The sequence below is a fragment of the Nasonia vitripennis genome, chromosome 2, assembly GCF_009193385.2.
Source record: "Nasonia vitripennis strain AsymCx chromosome 2, Nvit_psr_1.1, whole genome shotgun sequence".
NCBI classification, from domain to species: Eukaryota; Metazoa; Arthropoda; class Insecta; order Hymenoptera; family Pteromalidae; genus Nasonia; species Nasonia vitripennis.
The window spans coordinates 25,225,290-25,240,126 of NC_045758.1; the positions used below are offsets into that span (position 1 = coordinate 25,225,290).

General features: G+C 41.9%; 3 protein-coding genes across 10 annotated transcripts; 1 reads left to right on the forward strand and 2 right to left on the reverse strand.

Moving 5' to 3' along the window:
* Nucleotides 1-1,648: 1,648 nt before the first annotated feature.
* LOC100678777 (nuclear envelope pore membrane protein POM 121) lies at nt 1,649-8,296 on the forward strand. 8 transcript variants are annotated; one of them, XM_016982889.3, is made up of 6 exons: nt 1,649-1,896; nt 3,605-4,759; nt 5,433-5,676; nt 5,995-6,195; nt 6,655-6,808; nt 7,039-8,296. In XM_016982889.3, the coding sequence occupies exons 1-6, from the start codon at nt 1,830-1,832 to the stop codon at nt 7,228-7,230; spliced, it is 2,013 nt and encodes a 670-aa protein (XP_016838378.1). In that variant the 5' UTR covers nt 1,649-1,829; the 3' UTR covers nt 7,231-8,296. The 8 variants fall into 8 exon arrangements, with proteins under 8 accessions (XP_016838378.1, XP_016838379.1, XP_008217803.1 ...); XM_016982890.3 differs by having other exon boundaries at nt 6,703-6,808; XM_008219581.4 differs by having other exon boundaries at nt 3,611-4,759.
* Nucleotides 7,357-9,608, reverse strand: LOC107980729. The gene is made up of 3 exons (XM_016982893.3): nt 9,255-9,608; nt 8,381-8,626; nt 7,357-7,599 (listed from the first exon to the last, which is right to left on the reverse strand). Exons 1-3 carry the CDS (start codon nt 9,540-9,542, stop codon nt 7,507-7,509), a joined length of 627 nt encoding a protein of 208 aa, XP_016838382.1. The 5' UTR covers nt 9,543-9,608; the 3' UTR covers nt 7,357-7,506.
* Nucleotides 9,609-12,606: 2,998 nt separating this feature from the next.
* Nucleotides 12,607-14,768, reverse strand: LOC103318135. Its single transcript, XM_031924268.1, has 3 exons — nt 13,709-14,768; nt 13,375-13,560; nt 12,607-13,209 (listed from the first exon to the last, which is right to left on the reverse strand). Exons 1-3 carry the CDS (start codon nt 13,767-13,769, stop codon nt 13,001-13,003), a joined length of 456 nt encoding a protein of 151 aa, XP_031780128.1. The 5' UTR covers nt 13,770-14,768; the 3' UTR covers nt 12,607-13,000.
* Between the last annotated feature and the right edge of the window lie 69 nt (nt 14,769-14,837).

A 14,837-nucleotide genomic window follows, 5' to 3' on the forward strand; every position in this document is an offset into this window, starting at 1 on the left:
CTATTATAGTGGTGTTTTCTACGCATTTAAATGACGATCGAACTAACTTTTTCCGCTATGAGATGCGATACTCTGAAATGAACGAGAAGTACATCGAATTACGATCAGCTCATATTAAAGGAATCATACGCATGCAAAAAGTAGTGAATAGGCGTTTATCGAACATTCTGTGAATCGAGACAATAGTTAAACTTATAAATAGTTCCATATATTCACGTAACTTTCTTATCAGTACTAATCAAACATATTATAGAATATTACACTATTACAATTTATGATTCACTATAACTTCCTGTCCTTTATTCAGCTTCAATTTTTTGCATAATCGTTTACACCAAAATCTTGCCGTGAAAACCCATTTTCCGCGCTCACTCAAACTTTTCTCTTTCGAAGCATGACGCAAAACAATTACTTTCAGAATAGAGCCGCAATTCCCCATCAGTCATCGATAAACAGCGTATCTTATGTACACACACGAGTCGCTGAGTGTTTTACCCCGCGTTCGGAAAAAAAAATTACGAGAAGCTGGACAATGGGGAGAACTCGGGAAACTCGTGACGTAGATCCACTACGTTTCCTGGAACGCAACTTGTCCCGATGATTCTTCTCTTTTAATATTCTTTATCTCCTGCATCTCGACACGGTTTGATTCCGACGTTGACTTTACAGGAGTTAAAAGAGCCATTGATTCGCGCCCAATAAATCAATTGATAGAAGAAAAAAAATCGTGAGGATGAACAAGCCGCGTTATGTGTTATTTATTTGCGTAACCTTGGCCATGATCTTGCGATGTATACACCCGCAATACGATGATGTTATGCGTTGTACGGAACAATTTTTTTTAAGGATATATGAAAATTAATTGCTTATTTCAGAGATCATATCTTGAGCTTCAGTGGAGCCAATTGTTTGTTTGATTAAAAATTGGTCTCAATAATGTATTCGCATAAAATTTTTTTTGTTCACAATGATGTATCTTGATTATCCTTGCAAATCTCAAGAAAATAAACACGCAGTGGATAAATATAGTACCGAAAACAGCACTGAAAAAATCTTTTTAATCACTTTTATAAAAAATATTTTCCATGAAAAAAAAACCGCACACCGAAATAAAAATTCTACACGTGAGAAAGTGAGTTTTCAAATATCCAAAGCACCCGATCTTTCCGCTATTACGAGTTGGATAAAATTAAAATTCCAAAACAAACATAAAATCGACTATTCCGAATGCCGGAAAGTCTAGCTCCCGAAATACCGGTTTACCGATTTCGCTCGTCAGTATTTTGTAATTACCGAGCCGTCTTATTCCGAGCTCACGACCCACGTGCATGGCCCTCCAACCCACGAAAAAAAATAATCTCCATCTCTCAAAACGATAACTCCTCCATTGTTAACACCGTCTCCATTGTTTATAAACTCGCCGCAGCGCAGTTCACCGCTGTACACCGGCCACGTGTAAGAATCAACAGTCCCGTTTTTTTTCGTTACGTCTCCACACCTTCCCATCATCGCGTACTTATACTTACATACACGCGTATAGTCGTATAATACAGCCGGTCGGAGAGGAAGAGCTCGACGCGTGTATGTGTGTACACACATACCCCGAGGCGCTCGAATGCGTCCGAATGCTATATAAGATGATCGCGGGACGCGGCAACTTAGTCATTCCGTTGCGAACCGGCGCGCCGCACAACGGTTTGTACAACGCACAACACCTCTATACAACAGCAGCTCCGAGATTTTTCGTGCGAAAAGCCCCCAGTGTCTGTGAATACATGTGCTTCCTCTTTTGTTTTTTAACGGTGAAATAGAAGAGGCAAGGAATAGTCATGGCTGCCATCAGGGCTACTTATCTGCTGGCGCTGATGCTGCTGGTGGGCACTCAGCTGGCGACAAGTGAGTGTGCTTTTTAGAGCTTTATTTTTCAACTGCAGCTATTTTTTTTTATTAAAAGTTATTGTCGCTCTTTGAGCTTTTATTCTTGGGGAGCAATCGTACACGCACTTTTTCTGACTGACGAGTGTTTGCGGAAACGTTGCGATCGTTTTTCATACCGATGCGCGCTATTACCGATCTGTGATGTTGGACGATGTTGACGAGTAAAAAATGCCTTCGTTTGACTTTTTATGATTTATGTATGCTGAAGCGGTTCGAATCCCTTTGTGACAGCCAAGGGCAGGTAGATTCATCATCCGTCAATTATACCGATAATATAAGCAAATGCTTATTACAAAACTATATAGTTACGCATAAATATACTTCAGATTATTTCATAACGAAGAGTTAATCTAATTATTTCTGCACCAGCGATATCGTTAAGTAGATAATTGTAACGCCTGGGTATATCCAGCAGCTCTCGCAGCGAAGCCATTATGTAAACCGATTTTTCGCGCATAAACATCGCTCCGCCACACATAACAAAACTATATATAAGAAAAAAAAACGCAGACCTGCCTCGGCCGATACAACAAATTCCTTTACGTAAATACATTACTCGCGCGTCGAAGTCGCGATAAAGTGCAGATGAAGCCATTCTAATTATAGAGATTCACTTCAAGATCGCGCTCCGCTGCAAAAAAGCGGGAAAAGATCCTTCATCCAGATTGCGCGAGCTTCGCGAGAAGAAGAGTCAGAGTAAATAATAAAGTTTCGCGTATGCTGGTTATATATACATACTGTCGAGGCGACGGCGCGTAAAAATCGTTTGTCCAGCAGCGTATGTACCGGAACAGGCCACCGCGACGACAACGACGACCTCTTCAAACACTCACCTTGACACCCGGCAATCTTGCTGTCTCTGTCTCGTTTCACGCTGTATACACAGACGTTTATGTAGTCCCTTCTCTTGCTTCTATTTGATTTCTGTTGACCCTATCCTGTATTACATCTAAAGTCAAACAAGAAACGTATATATTATACATATATGGGATTTTTCGTCTGTTTGCTTCATTTCTTCACTCTTCGTTTGCCTTTGGGGGTTTGCAAAGTATGTTTGATTTGACAGATGTAGAGTATATTTAGTGAATAGATAGCAATAATGTAGGAGAAATTTTGTAGATTGTAGAAAATTTGCTCATTGCATGGTAGAGTTCGTTCATAGATTAAGTTAACATTTTATGAAAGTTACTTACCGATAAATTGCAATAATTTAGGTCAGAAACAATTTTATCGGCTTCAGAACGTGTATAACGAATTCAACTATTTAAATTGCTTTAAAGAAATTCACTAGCAGCTATTAAAAAGTCGTTTTCTTCACTAAAAGCTATTCTAATTGCTGCGTGGTGATGCATCATAGAATATCACGAATACTTACGTAGAGCAACGGTAGTATTTTCGAGGATTACGAATGATCTATTCATGAATATCAGCCAAAAACTTCTCATAACTTTTCTCTTTACGACTCGCACTGACGTATACAATTCTGCAATAACTGCCAAACCAATGCCAATTATCCAAAGCACCAACCGTCGTAACGGTCACGGAAAAAACCATCGCAGCAATACACACATACACATACGAACCTTTACGTAAACAGCCCGCTAAACGGCTGCGGTGTTCCACGCCGAAATCATTAGACCAACGCTTTTTTTCTATTTTCCGCACGGCAAAGGCAAATCGGTGGACGAAAATTTCAAGGATGACCAGCTTAGCGAGGCGCGAACTCTCGTCTTGAGAAAGCGCGACACTAACGAGGAGAGCAAAGACGAAGAAGCTGCGACGACGACGATTGAGCCGACCACTACTAGTCCGGACGAGGAAGAGGACGAAGACGAGGTCAAAGAGACCACGCCGGCTCCAGTAGTAACGACGAGCGCGAAGCCGAAGAAAACGCGAAAGCGTCAGAGGCCGTCGACTACCGCGGCCCCGACGACGCCGTCGCCAGACTACGAATACGAGGAGGAGGAGGAAGAGGACGAGACTCCCACGGTGAAACCGCTGGTCAGCGAGAAGGAGAAGCCGAAGAGCACGAAAAAGCCCAAACCCGGCGCTCCCCAGCTGTTCAACCGTATAAAGCCCGAGGAAGAGGAGAAGCCGACGGACAAGCCAGCGGCCGGCGGTTTGCCAGCCTCGAATCTTCTTCCACCGATGCCTTTCAACAACATTCCCCCCGCCTACCTCTACCCGCCGAATCCAGCTTTCGCTGCACCCTGGGGCTTCAATCCTCTGCCCGCTTCACCCTCCGGTCCCTACGACTATCCTTACCCGTCTGGGCCAGCTTTCAGCGACTCCAACGTTGGCACCAGTAACGCCTTCGCCGGGGGTTTCGCTAGCGCGAGCGCCAGTGCCAGCGCCGGAGGCTCGGGAGGAACCGTCTCCACCTCGACCTTCCCCGGATCAGATGAGATGAGCAGCGTCTCCAACTCTGGCTTCCCCGGTTCGAGCGGTGGCGTCTCCAGCTCTGGATTCCCCGGCTCGAGCAGCAGCAGCGTCTCCGGCTCCGGCAACAACGGAGTAACCTTCTCCACCTCAGCCTTCCCCGGTGGATCTGGTGCATCGATATCGGCCTCGTCGTCCTCCTTCCCCAGTAGATCCGGAGGCGCACCGGCTTTCCCCAACAGATCGGTATCGGCCTCGTCGTCGTTCCCCAGCAGATCTGGTGGTGGAGCACCTCAGTACACCAGCGAGAAGGTTCCCGGTGGAAAGATCGAGAAGGTCGTGTCGGACTCGTTCATTGGCGTGAGAGGCTCTTTCGGCCCCGATGACGACGAATCGGTCGCCATAGAAGTCGATGGTCCCGCTGGTGGTGCACCTGGTGCAGGTAGGATGTGGTGCAGAAATATTAAAAAGGAGTAATCAAGGAGTAGATGGGCTTTAGAACAATAGAAGATATCACCGGAGTTTGTGTAATCGTCGCTGTATAGAACGTAACATGCGGGGGATTTTTGGTGCACTCGACGCTTGATTATTTCTGTTAATTGGCTCTGACTCGTACTATCATCGTTGAATGTTTTTCCATACTTCATCATTCATCGGTATTATTATATATCCTGTGGATTTAAAACATTTTATTGTTTGCAAGTAATTGTATTCGCCAATACCATCCTGTGAGCTATCCGTAGTTAGTGATTAATTGTAATCTAACAATGAACGATTGTAGTTCTTAGTTCTTAAGGAAATATGTGTGTATATAGTTTGGGTGCACAGGTGTGCGATCTTTGCAGAAGAGGAATTATTTTACCTCTGGATTTAGTTGCATGATTTGTAAATTTATTGCAAAATCCAACATGCTGTGCGTTATAGAATACCAGTGACTAATACATAACTATCTATGTAATATCCTAACCAAAAGAAGTTTTTTAAACTTCACATTGTAAATATGACTGTACAGTAGTACCACATATATAAATAATCATATATTTTCTGTGTATATACAATCATTTATAGACCTAATTTTCTCAACCCACCTAAAGCAAATGTTTCATATTTCACAGGTTTCCCAGCTTACACCAATGCCGGACCCAACTACGGCTCAATTTCCGGTCCTGGATACTCGGCGAGTGCCTCGTTCGGAAACACCCCGTACGCGAACCCTTACTTCAACACCATCCCTACCTACAACGCTTACAACCCCGTGGACTTCCAGAACCTTTTCCAGCAGTACTTCGCTAACCTTCAGGCCCAACAACAGGCTTTCCAGCAGCAGCTTCAGGCCCAGATCCAGGCTCAACAACAAGCGTGAGTAACGTTTAAGTGTATGAGGGTAACAGGTTTATGGTTATTGTGTAAACTAACTAAATATTCTTAGTTTGATTGAAATATTTAACATCGTCAAATAAGATTCGAATTTTTGAAAGAGTTACACTGGATTTGACGATTTGACGATGTAGCGTCATGTCCGAGAATTCAAAGATTCCAGCAGTTTTTTTTCTGATGTAAAAGCTATCAAACGAGGAAAAGATTACAATAAAACCACGTTGTAATAAGTTTTGAAAAAAAATTGACTTACGATGAACTCTCAGATTTTATTATACGATGTAATTTTCCATTTCAAAGCGGTGGTACTTTTGCCTCTGGCGGTGCCTTTATAACCAACGATCGAGGAATGGTCGATCCTAATGCTCAAGTTTACGTGAACACATACAGTTCGCCGAATTCCGCGTCTTCTGCTACTTCAGTCAACTCTCGTTCTGGTTTTGGTGGCGCTAAAAGCACAGTTTATGCTTCTCCCTTCACAAGCAATGATAATAATAATAGGTGATGGGTACTATTTTGATTCTCAAATCGATGCAACCGACTCTCATCTCATAATCAACATGTAGCATCAATTAATAACGTTACATGATCATCGACCACTGTCAAGGCTGCATTCGATGTACTCAATTTTTTCAGCAGCTTCTTGCATCGATAATTTCTGACATTCTTCGTGCGAAAACACTTATTTGTGTTCATTATACGCTTATTTGTGTTTTTAAAAACGTTCGCAGATAAACGTTTGTCATGATTAGTTATAGAAACATGACAAGTAGTTCTAAGTTATTAGTTTAGTGTCAATAACACAGCACAATGCAAAAATACGCAACCATATTTCAGTTTGTTATCACTCACGGCATGTGATTGATTACAGCATAATAAACACGCATACTTCATGTATATAATCCACATTTTCGCAGCTAATGCTAGTGCTAACCAGCATATTGTTATTTAATCGAACAGAATTTGGGACCAGAGCAATCGCGTTGACAGTTATTTTGGTATTCCTAGCGGCATTCCCGTTTCCGGAGGTTCCATCTCCACAGGACCACAATCGGCTTCTGCCAGTGCCAGTCTTGGACCAAATGGAGGATTCCAAGCAGCTCAAATCAACCCGGTAGGATATTATTTTATTTAATTTTTCTTCGAGAGAAATAACTGTACATTACGATACGCGTGACTTAAAATTTAAGTCAAGAGTATCGTATAAAATTTTATAGCACATACTGAAAAAATCCGCAAGTCTCGCCTATTCGTGACTTAACAGCGGATTTTAGCCACACTGTGCTATAAATAAAGTATTCCCGTTGTGAAATCGAATCTAACAATTCTCCTCTTTCCCCTAAGGCCGCACCCGGAATCTTCTCTCGCTTCGGCGACAGCATTCCTCCTCCGTCAGGCAACAGCTACGGCGTCTTCAGCAGCTCGAGCTCGAGTTCAGCGGTCGGCCCAGACGGCAAGCAAACCTCGCGCAAGTCGGCCACCATCGGTGTCAACGACAACGGCAAGGTCACCTACAAGACCGTCCACGATCCTTGAGTACCCAATGCCCGTTGCGTACGCGCGTAATCTCACGTTATATACTCCTCAATATAATTATAATGCCAAGTAGACGACGATGAGTTTTTGCGCTCTCGATCGACGGGAGCGCGTTACATACGCTTATATATTTTACATTATGATTTGTATTTATCGATTATTGTGAGAGACATACATTCCTTCTTTTTTTTATTACTATTGTACACGATGCGAGATTCGCGGATTTTTTATTTTGACATCCGAGTGGACTTTTTTTAACGTTCATTGGTTCTGATTTTACTGATGATCCTGGGGCGAGCGTCTAACTACGTGTAGATTCGGGAAGAACCTCATTGCCAGGTCGTCGACTGATGACTTTATCGCCACCAACTGTTAGGACAAAAAAATTCGTTCCTTAGTAACTGGGATCTTTTCAATTTTTCTAAATTTGCGAACATACAAATGTCATTCTACGCAAGAATGCAGTTCTCTCCTGGTTTGTTACGCAATAGAGATTTTATGCCAGTCCATTGTAAAGTAACTAAATTACCGAGCAGTTTCCTCGTAAATAATTTACTTTTCAAATGTTAGAGACGATAAAGCTATTTTAGAGTCATTAAGAAGAATCAGTATTTGACTTTGCAATGTCAAGCGATTGAAAGATATATCGTGCGTCATAATAATAGTAGGTAAATCAATCAAAAAGGATCCCCGAATGAACTTTTAACGTTATTTTTCTCAAATTAAAAAGCAATAAATTTTATACGAATAAAAATTGCCGTTGCCACGTGTACAACGCTATTTTTTTTTTATTTCTACGCATAATTCAGTTTCGTATAATAAACGTGCAATACAATACACGAAATAACTTTCCGAGCAACGAATGACGTTCATTACGACGATGATAAAAAGTATATACTCTTAAGTAATTTTGTACAGACGGCGCGTAAAATATCCTATTTAGCTGTTAGGAAAATACGATATTGAATGTGATTTAACTTTCCAGAAATTGACTAATTTCTCTAAGGTTATTTTACTCGACCGATGAAATTATCAAAATAAAAATATTTCTACAATCATAAATTAATACTTCTTCTGTGTCAACGTTATTTCAACCAATAATCTAACCAAAACTACTGTACTATAACAACCGCAAAAACGCTCGTTATACCCGTAGGGTGTTGTCGACAAGCTGCATCTGCGGCGGCTCGTGCGGATCGATCAGATGTGAGTCCGGGTGATTGTTTCCTCGGCGCTGCCTGTCGATACTGTCGAATATCTGCAAGCCGTTTCCGTTGCTCGTGAAGATGCTGAACTGCAGATTTCCAGCACCGGGTGTCTCCGAATCGTTCGTGCGGGCCAGATTGAGCCGCAAGTCGTTCATCGGGGACATCGGCAACAGGTCGAAATCGTCGCTCTGCGGGAGTAGACGTGAGGCAGGAAAAAGCATTACGTGAGATTATTCTTTAACGATCTTGTATTACGTGCTTGGCAGAAATAGCGAAACACGCGAGTCTGATTATCCTCGTTCGGGCTGGGCATTTGCGTACGGAGAAACCGGTTGGTCCCGAAATAATACGTTGGCGCTTCCTTAAAAGAGACGCGCGGAAAAATAACGTCGAACTGCTAAACGGTTGTTATGGGTGTACGCGAGGATGGTGCTTTTTTTTGCGAACGATTCTGTTTTGGTGGCATTTATACGTTTGCGTTTGTAATTAGCGACTGCTAATTTCGACGCTACTTTTTCGTTACTCATTTCAACATTGAATTGAGAATGAAAGATAAGTATATTTTAAATATTATGCAATAAATTAGTATACAAAAATTTAACAAAAAATATTAAAATTGCATTTGCAATCAGACAGCGTGTAAAATTAGGAATTAAAAAAAAATCAAGACTTTGTTGTTTACGATTCAAAACGATTTATTGTAAATTATCAGTAGTATCAAACATATTGAATAATAATAGAAATGCCATCGACCCTAGTGTTAACAAAGCGTTTGTCCGCTAAACTATAGAATATAAGGTGTTAGCAATCAGTTACGTTTTCGTTGCTCATCTGGCTCTTGCTCGTAAACGGCAACTCCTCCTTACTCTCGGAAGGATTATCATCGATTATCCCACTGGCTGTTTCGCCATCCGTAACGACGGTAGGTATCAAAATCGTGATCGTAGTCAACTCCTCGTCCTCTGAATTCGAATCGGCTTCGATGCTTGGTTCAGCAACGCTTGTTTCTGAATCGTCCACTTCAAGCCTTGACAGTATCTCGGCGGATTGCGCTGGTTTTAGTATCAGCAGAGCGAAAGCGACGAAAATGAGTTTGACAAACATTTTGTGCGAAAGTTGGTTCTATCGTTCGACACTGCTTTTGGCGAGGGATTGAGGAACACTGTAACTAAGTTTCAGGATCACCGTGGATTTTATATCAGTGGACTGATCGAAAGATCTCGGAGATCACGTTTCGATCGCCGTCTCATTAGAAATGTGGATACTATTGACGTTAGAAATCTCGTGCGGGTAACGATGGTTATGACCTCGGTGATCCTATTTTTTCATCTAGAGGACTATATCAGATACAATTGCGTTGGCGGAAGATAACATTTCATTAGCATTTTATTGGAACGCGTGATGAACGCAATCGTTTCGGGAAGATCAACAATAATTGTTAAAGATGAGTTATTGCATATAAATAGACTCCTCCCCATATCACGACTGAGAAATATATTCTTATATTATATGTATACTCTGGTTCGGTCCACCCTGTCCTTCTCCACCTCAGACTGACAGGGATGTGGATAGGTGGATTCTCTTCGTTCCACGCGATAGGACAAAATTTAATAATAGAAATCACAAAAAGTAGAAGTGTTTACTATTTTATAGTATACCGAGGGCAGACTTTCACATGGAAGAATTTAACGTATAAGATAATAAAAATACTATTTTGCGTTTATAGCTTTCTCATATGAAGCACAACCACAATTGAAATCAAATAGGGCCTCCAAAAATATGTAACTAGTTAAAAGTAAACGTAATCATTGCATCTTTCAAAAATAGTCGATCCCAAATACGTGACAATCAACCGTTAACAAAGCGCTCGCGTGCGCGACGCTTTCGAGAATTGCCGATAAATAAGTTATGGCGCATGCTGTAGACTATAGACGTAGACTATATATAATAGAGGGGAGGGGGTCAATGAGATTGCCTCTCTCTCTCTCTCATAAGAGATTGTACAGCCCCTCGATTGAAGCGTAAGTGCCCCGGAGTTGTGCGCCAAGACCTCTTTACGAAGTAGCATATTGTAAGAGTGTGCACCCATCGCTAGGAATTAGTACAGTTTGAGGAAAACTGTGTACAGTGGCAGTTGTAAAGAGGGAAGTTAGACCGAGCGTTTTAGTTCAGGAAGATCAAACGGCTTTCACGAAGCGATTGAAAACAATTTTTTATTTAAAAGTATCAAGAACAAAGAGATTCAACGATAATTGTGATCAACGCCTCATTTGAATATCAATTCGTAACGGGATATCTGAATTTTTCACCAGAGTTTACGCAGAAATTATAGATCTGGTTTAGTGCTTACCCATTCGAGCGCAACTGAATTGAATAGTTTATTCGCGTGTGCAATCGTTATACCGTTTCAATTAACTAACCTTTCGTCAGATCCATCACTATAGTCATCGTACAATCGTAATTCGTCATTCTGATCATAACTACTTGTACACAGAAAAGGAATACGCGGGAAATAAAGCTTTTGACTGCTCCGAGCCATTGTGCGATGAGTTTGTAATTTAATGACGTCATAAATTGGGGACGATTGATCGACAACTGAGGGATGCTTATTGTTGCCACGTGAATGGCGCGTGGTTGTGTTTGAAAAATTCTATTATCACAGCTTTCCGGCCCGGTGATCGATGTCGTTTGTTCCCTAGGCTTAATTTTCTTCCAAAGTGGAAATGGCTTTGTGGAAAAATGAGCTTCTAGGTAAACGCGCCAAGCGAGGATCTCTCATTAATCGATTCCGGAAGATATTAATAAATCCAGGTGTTCTAAATTTCATTATCAACGAGCGGTTATAGACCGCTGACATCACTATGTCCATTCATCGCGTATAAACAAATAAAAAACAAAGTTAAATATAACGAACGTTACCTCGCTCTCCAGACGAAAAAAAAAAATTATAACGAACGAGTTACATAAAGGCATACATGGTTCTCATGCGACTGGCAAAGTACTCTGCGATTCCCTTTCCCAGACACTCGCATCGGAATAATTCCTCTAGCACGCGATACACGTTTCTTCTCTGTATACGATGTATAATAAGCAATACAAATTATATCATCATCATCTCTTGCCTCGTTATACAATCAACATTCTTCCCGGCGACACTCGCGCAGAAAAAAAACACGAGTACTCACTCCAGCCAACGTTAATCATCCCATCAATACATCACGCACTAATTATCCATTCGGATCACTAGGTTATCAACAAGGTGAAATCGCGTGCAAATAAGAAAAACGAAACAGTTCGCACACGGACGCAAAAAAAAGTCGGCAGATCGATGCTCTCTTGAGGGGAAATCAATCCACTCGCGAGGCTGTGCCAGCTATGCAAATGAGCGTTCGCACGCGCGCTCCAGTGTGCGCTGTATACTCTTTTTCTCTCTTCGTGCGCGCGTGAGGCTTTTATTTCTGGCTCTCGCACGCGCCCGTGCGGAGTGCGTGCAGTTGAGGCTTTTCAACGCTGGTTAGAGGCGAGATGTTGCGCCTGTCGGTCTCTGTGCATGCGCCTGTATGAGCTTGTTAGGGAGGAAACGGGTTAATTGGATTTTCGCGCGCGCAGTTTCTGCAATTTCCGCGATTGCGAGATTTTCGAGATAGGTGTATATGACAGGCTGCGGATAAGCGTTTGGTTTTTTTAAAGGCGACCACTCAACTAGTTTGCTGTTTTATCAATCTGTAGCGTTTCGTTCGATCGAAATCAAATGCCACTTCGAATTTTAAAATAACTGTTTCTATAAAAGAGCGAGGGCATTGTGCTACCCCTTATACCATACACCGCCGAGTGCGAAAAGAGAAGGAAGCGACTCTGGCGGACTAATGGGCCGTGACGAATGATCTCTGATGTTGCTCGACGCGTCGCTACTATTCGCATGTTCCCTCCTTCATCCGCTTCTTCCTGCGAGTGTCCTTTTTTTGTTTGTTCCGACGTACACGATCAGCGTCTAATGCACGACTCGCGTCGCAAATATTTATACTGCGACTGATGGCTTCTCTGGTTGGACGTCGCTTCGCCTCTCGCATGACTGATCAGCTTGACTATATGGTGTTTGTTGAGGACTGATGGGAATTTAGTGGGTCGTTGCGGATTGTCGGAGTGTATTGTGACATTTTTTGGTAAATATGGAGTTCGCAACTGTCGTTATATTTTTGGAAAGATGTTGCTTAAGAGCACTTATATAATAATTGAAACATCTTTTTTAAAGTAGTAGTATTCACACCAAAGATTCAAAACAATTATATAGATAATAGTTGGGAGGATTCAAATTACAGTTCAGTATTTTACAAAATCTATGACATAAAACTATATTTTTCTTTAAATCACAGTATTTGAGAAGAGTGTTAATCTCGTAGATATAACATTAACTGTCTAAAAAAGTTATCAAAAATTATTTTTTAAACGCTTACAAAGTTCAAATTTCACTTGTTCATTGGTTCTTGATTAATCGAGATTCACTTGGCACAGTAAAGCACATAATTCTCTTGGGTCGTTTCTTTCCAAACATTCGTTCAATATTATCTGAGGAATAGAAACGTCGCGAAAATAGCGAGAATGGCAACAAAGCTTAAATTGAGATTCGCAGCCGAATTGCATAAATCATTGGAGCAGGAACACTCCTGCCAGTAGACGCCGTTGTCGTAAACGCCCCAATTACAGACGCCTGTGACACCCGTGCTTGCCACGGAAGCGCAGCGACGAATCACCTTCTTCCATCTTCCGTCCCCTAAAAACCAAAAATACCATGAAATACTATACTAATCATTAATAAAACTTTGTTTTTACTGAACTGTAACAAAGCAATTTCTAATCAATCGTGAGAAAAATAAAAAATTGACAAAGTTGCAAACTAATGAAATCAAGTTGTAGCTTTCTTCGCCTATATACTTACATATAAATCCACGAGGGCTCTGCTGCGTCAGCTTGACGCAGAATGTGCCGGGCGTTTTGGAGTCATCGCTAGTGCATTCCACGGGAACGTTCCTCTCTTTGTCGAATTTCGAATAGGTGCCGCAGTTGTCCACACCTTCCGGATCTGAGTCACTGCTGCACTGGTAGCATTTTATGCCAAAACTGCCTGAAATACACAATTATTTGTTCAACAACTATTTTCCTCGTATGCATATTTTCTTAAACGAAATTTTGAATCACCGGTTTCTTTTTTACAATTAAAAAATCTGAGCATATTTTAAGACGTTTTTAAAATAAATTCGTACACGTCGTACCTATTGTGAAAAAGGCCAAAATCGTAAGTACGACAATGAAAGATCGTTGGTAGCACAGCATTTTTCGTTGATTAAAAGTTTGAACGTAACGCGAGGACAGAGACAAACTCACACGCAGGCAGTCGCTGTTGCACTACTGATGCACGTCATTTTCGGATGGTCGGCTTAGGTACTATGGGCCCCTCTTATGTGCACAGGTTGAAATACAGCGCAGGGCTGCGTTTACCTGCTGGCCGATGTCCCGCGTGATATGCCTGACTGTTGCATTCCGGCCCTTTTCCAAAGGTATTTCCAATTCCACGCATACGCGCACGTGTTCGTATTATTTTTTACGTAACATGTTTTTCATGAAACGTAAAATCGATTGAACAGACTTGAAATTGATTACGCGAGAGTAGAAAGATGGTGCTTTAAAATAGCTCTAACGAATGACAAAAAAAGGGACGTTCCATTAACCACGCGAGCAAGAAAAACAAATGTAACGCTTTCAATTAGAATCTAAAATGTTTACCTTACTGACAAAAAAATAGAAAGCCAACCTGAAGAATTTCGTTAATCTAAACGCTCGGTGTCTCTATCTTGCTCGTAATACATTCTAGCCCTGAGTGTGCCGAGCAAAAAGGCAAGAGCATCGAGAAAACAAAACAGCGAGAATGCTTCCGCTCATTCGAGTAATGCAGTATAATTGGATGGCGCTCGTCGCTGGCGCGTGCAGTTCAAAGCCACCAAGGCGAGAAGACACACTATCCGGTTTCACGAGGGGTGGCTCGTTAGTCATTTTAAACAAGACGTCGTCGTCGCGTCGCCCATTAATTTTGTCAGGCCTCGTTTGACGGACGATTTCGAGGAAAGTCGAAATATCTGTCTCACGCGCGCTGCCTCTCCTAACTCTTTCTTTTGCTCCTGTTTATCGCCGAAGGCACGTGCAACGCGCGACGAACTATGTATAAGTAACAAGGGCGGAGTAGCTAGACCGAAATATAAAGTGGAGAGAGAGAGAGAGAGAGAGAGAGAGAGAGAGAGAGAGAGAGAGAGAGAGAGAAGCGAGATTTATCGGTGCACCGGGATGCGCTGGGCGGAGTTTCAAGGTAACTACGGAGGACGGATGCGGAAAATGTCAGAATTTCAA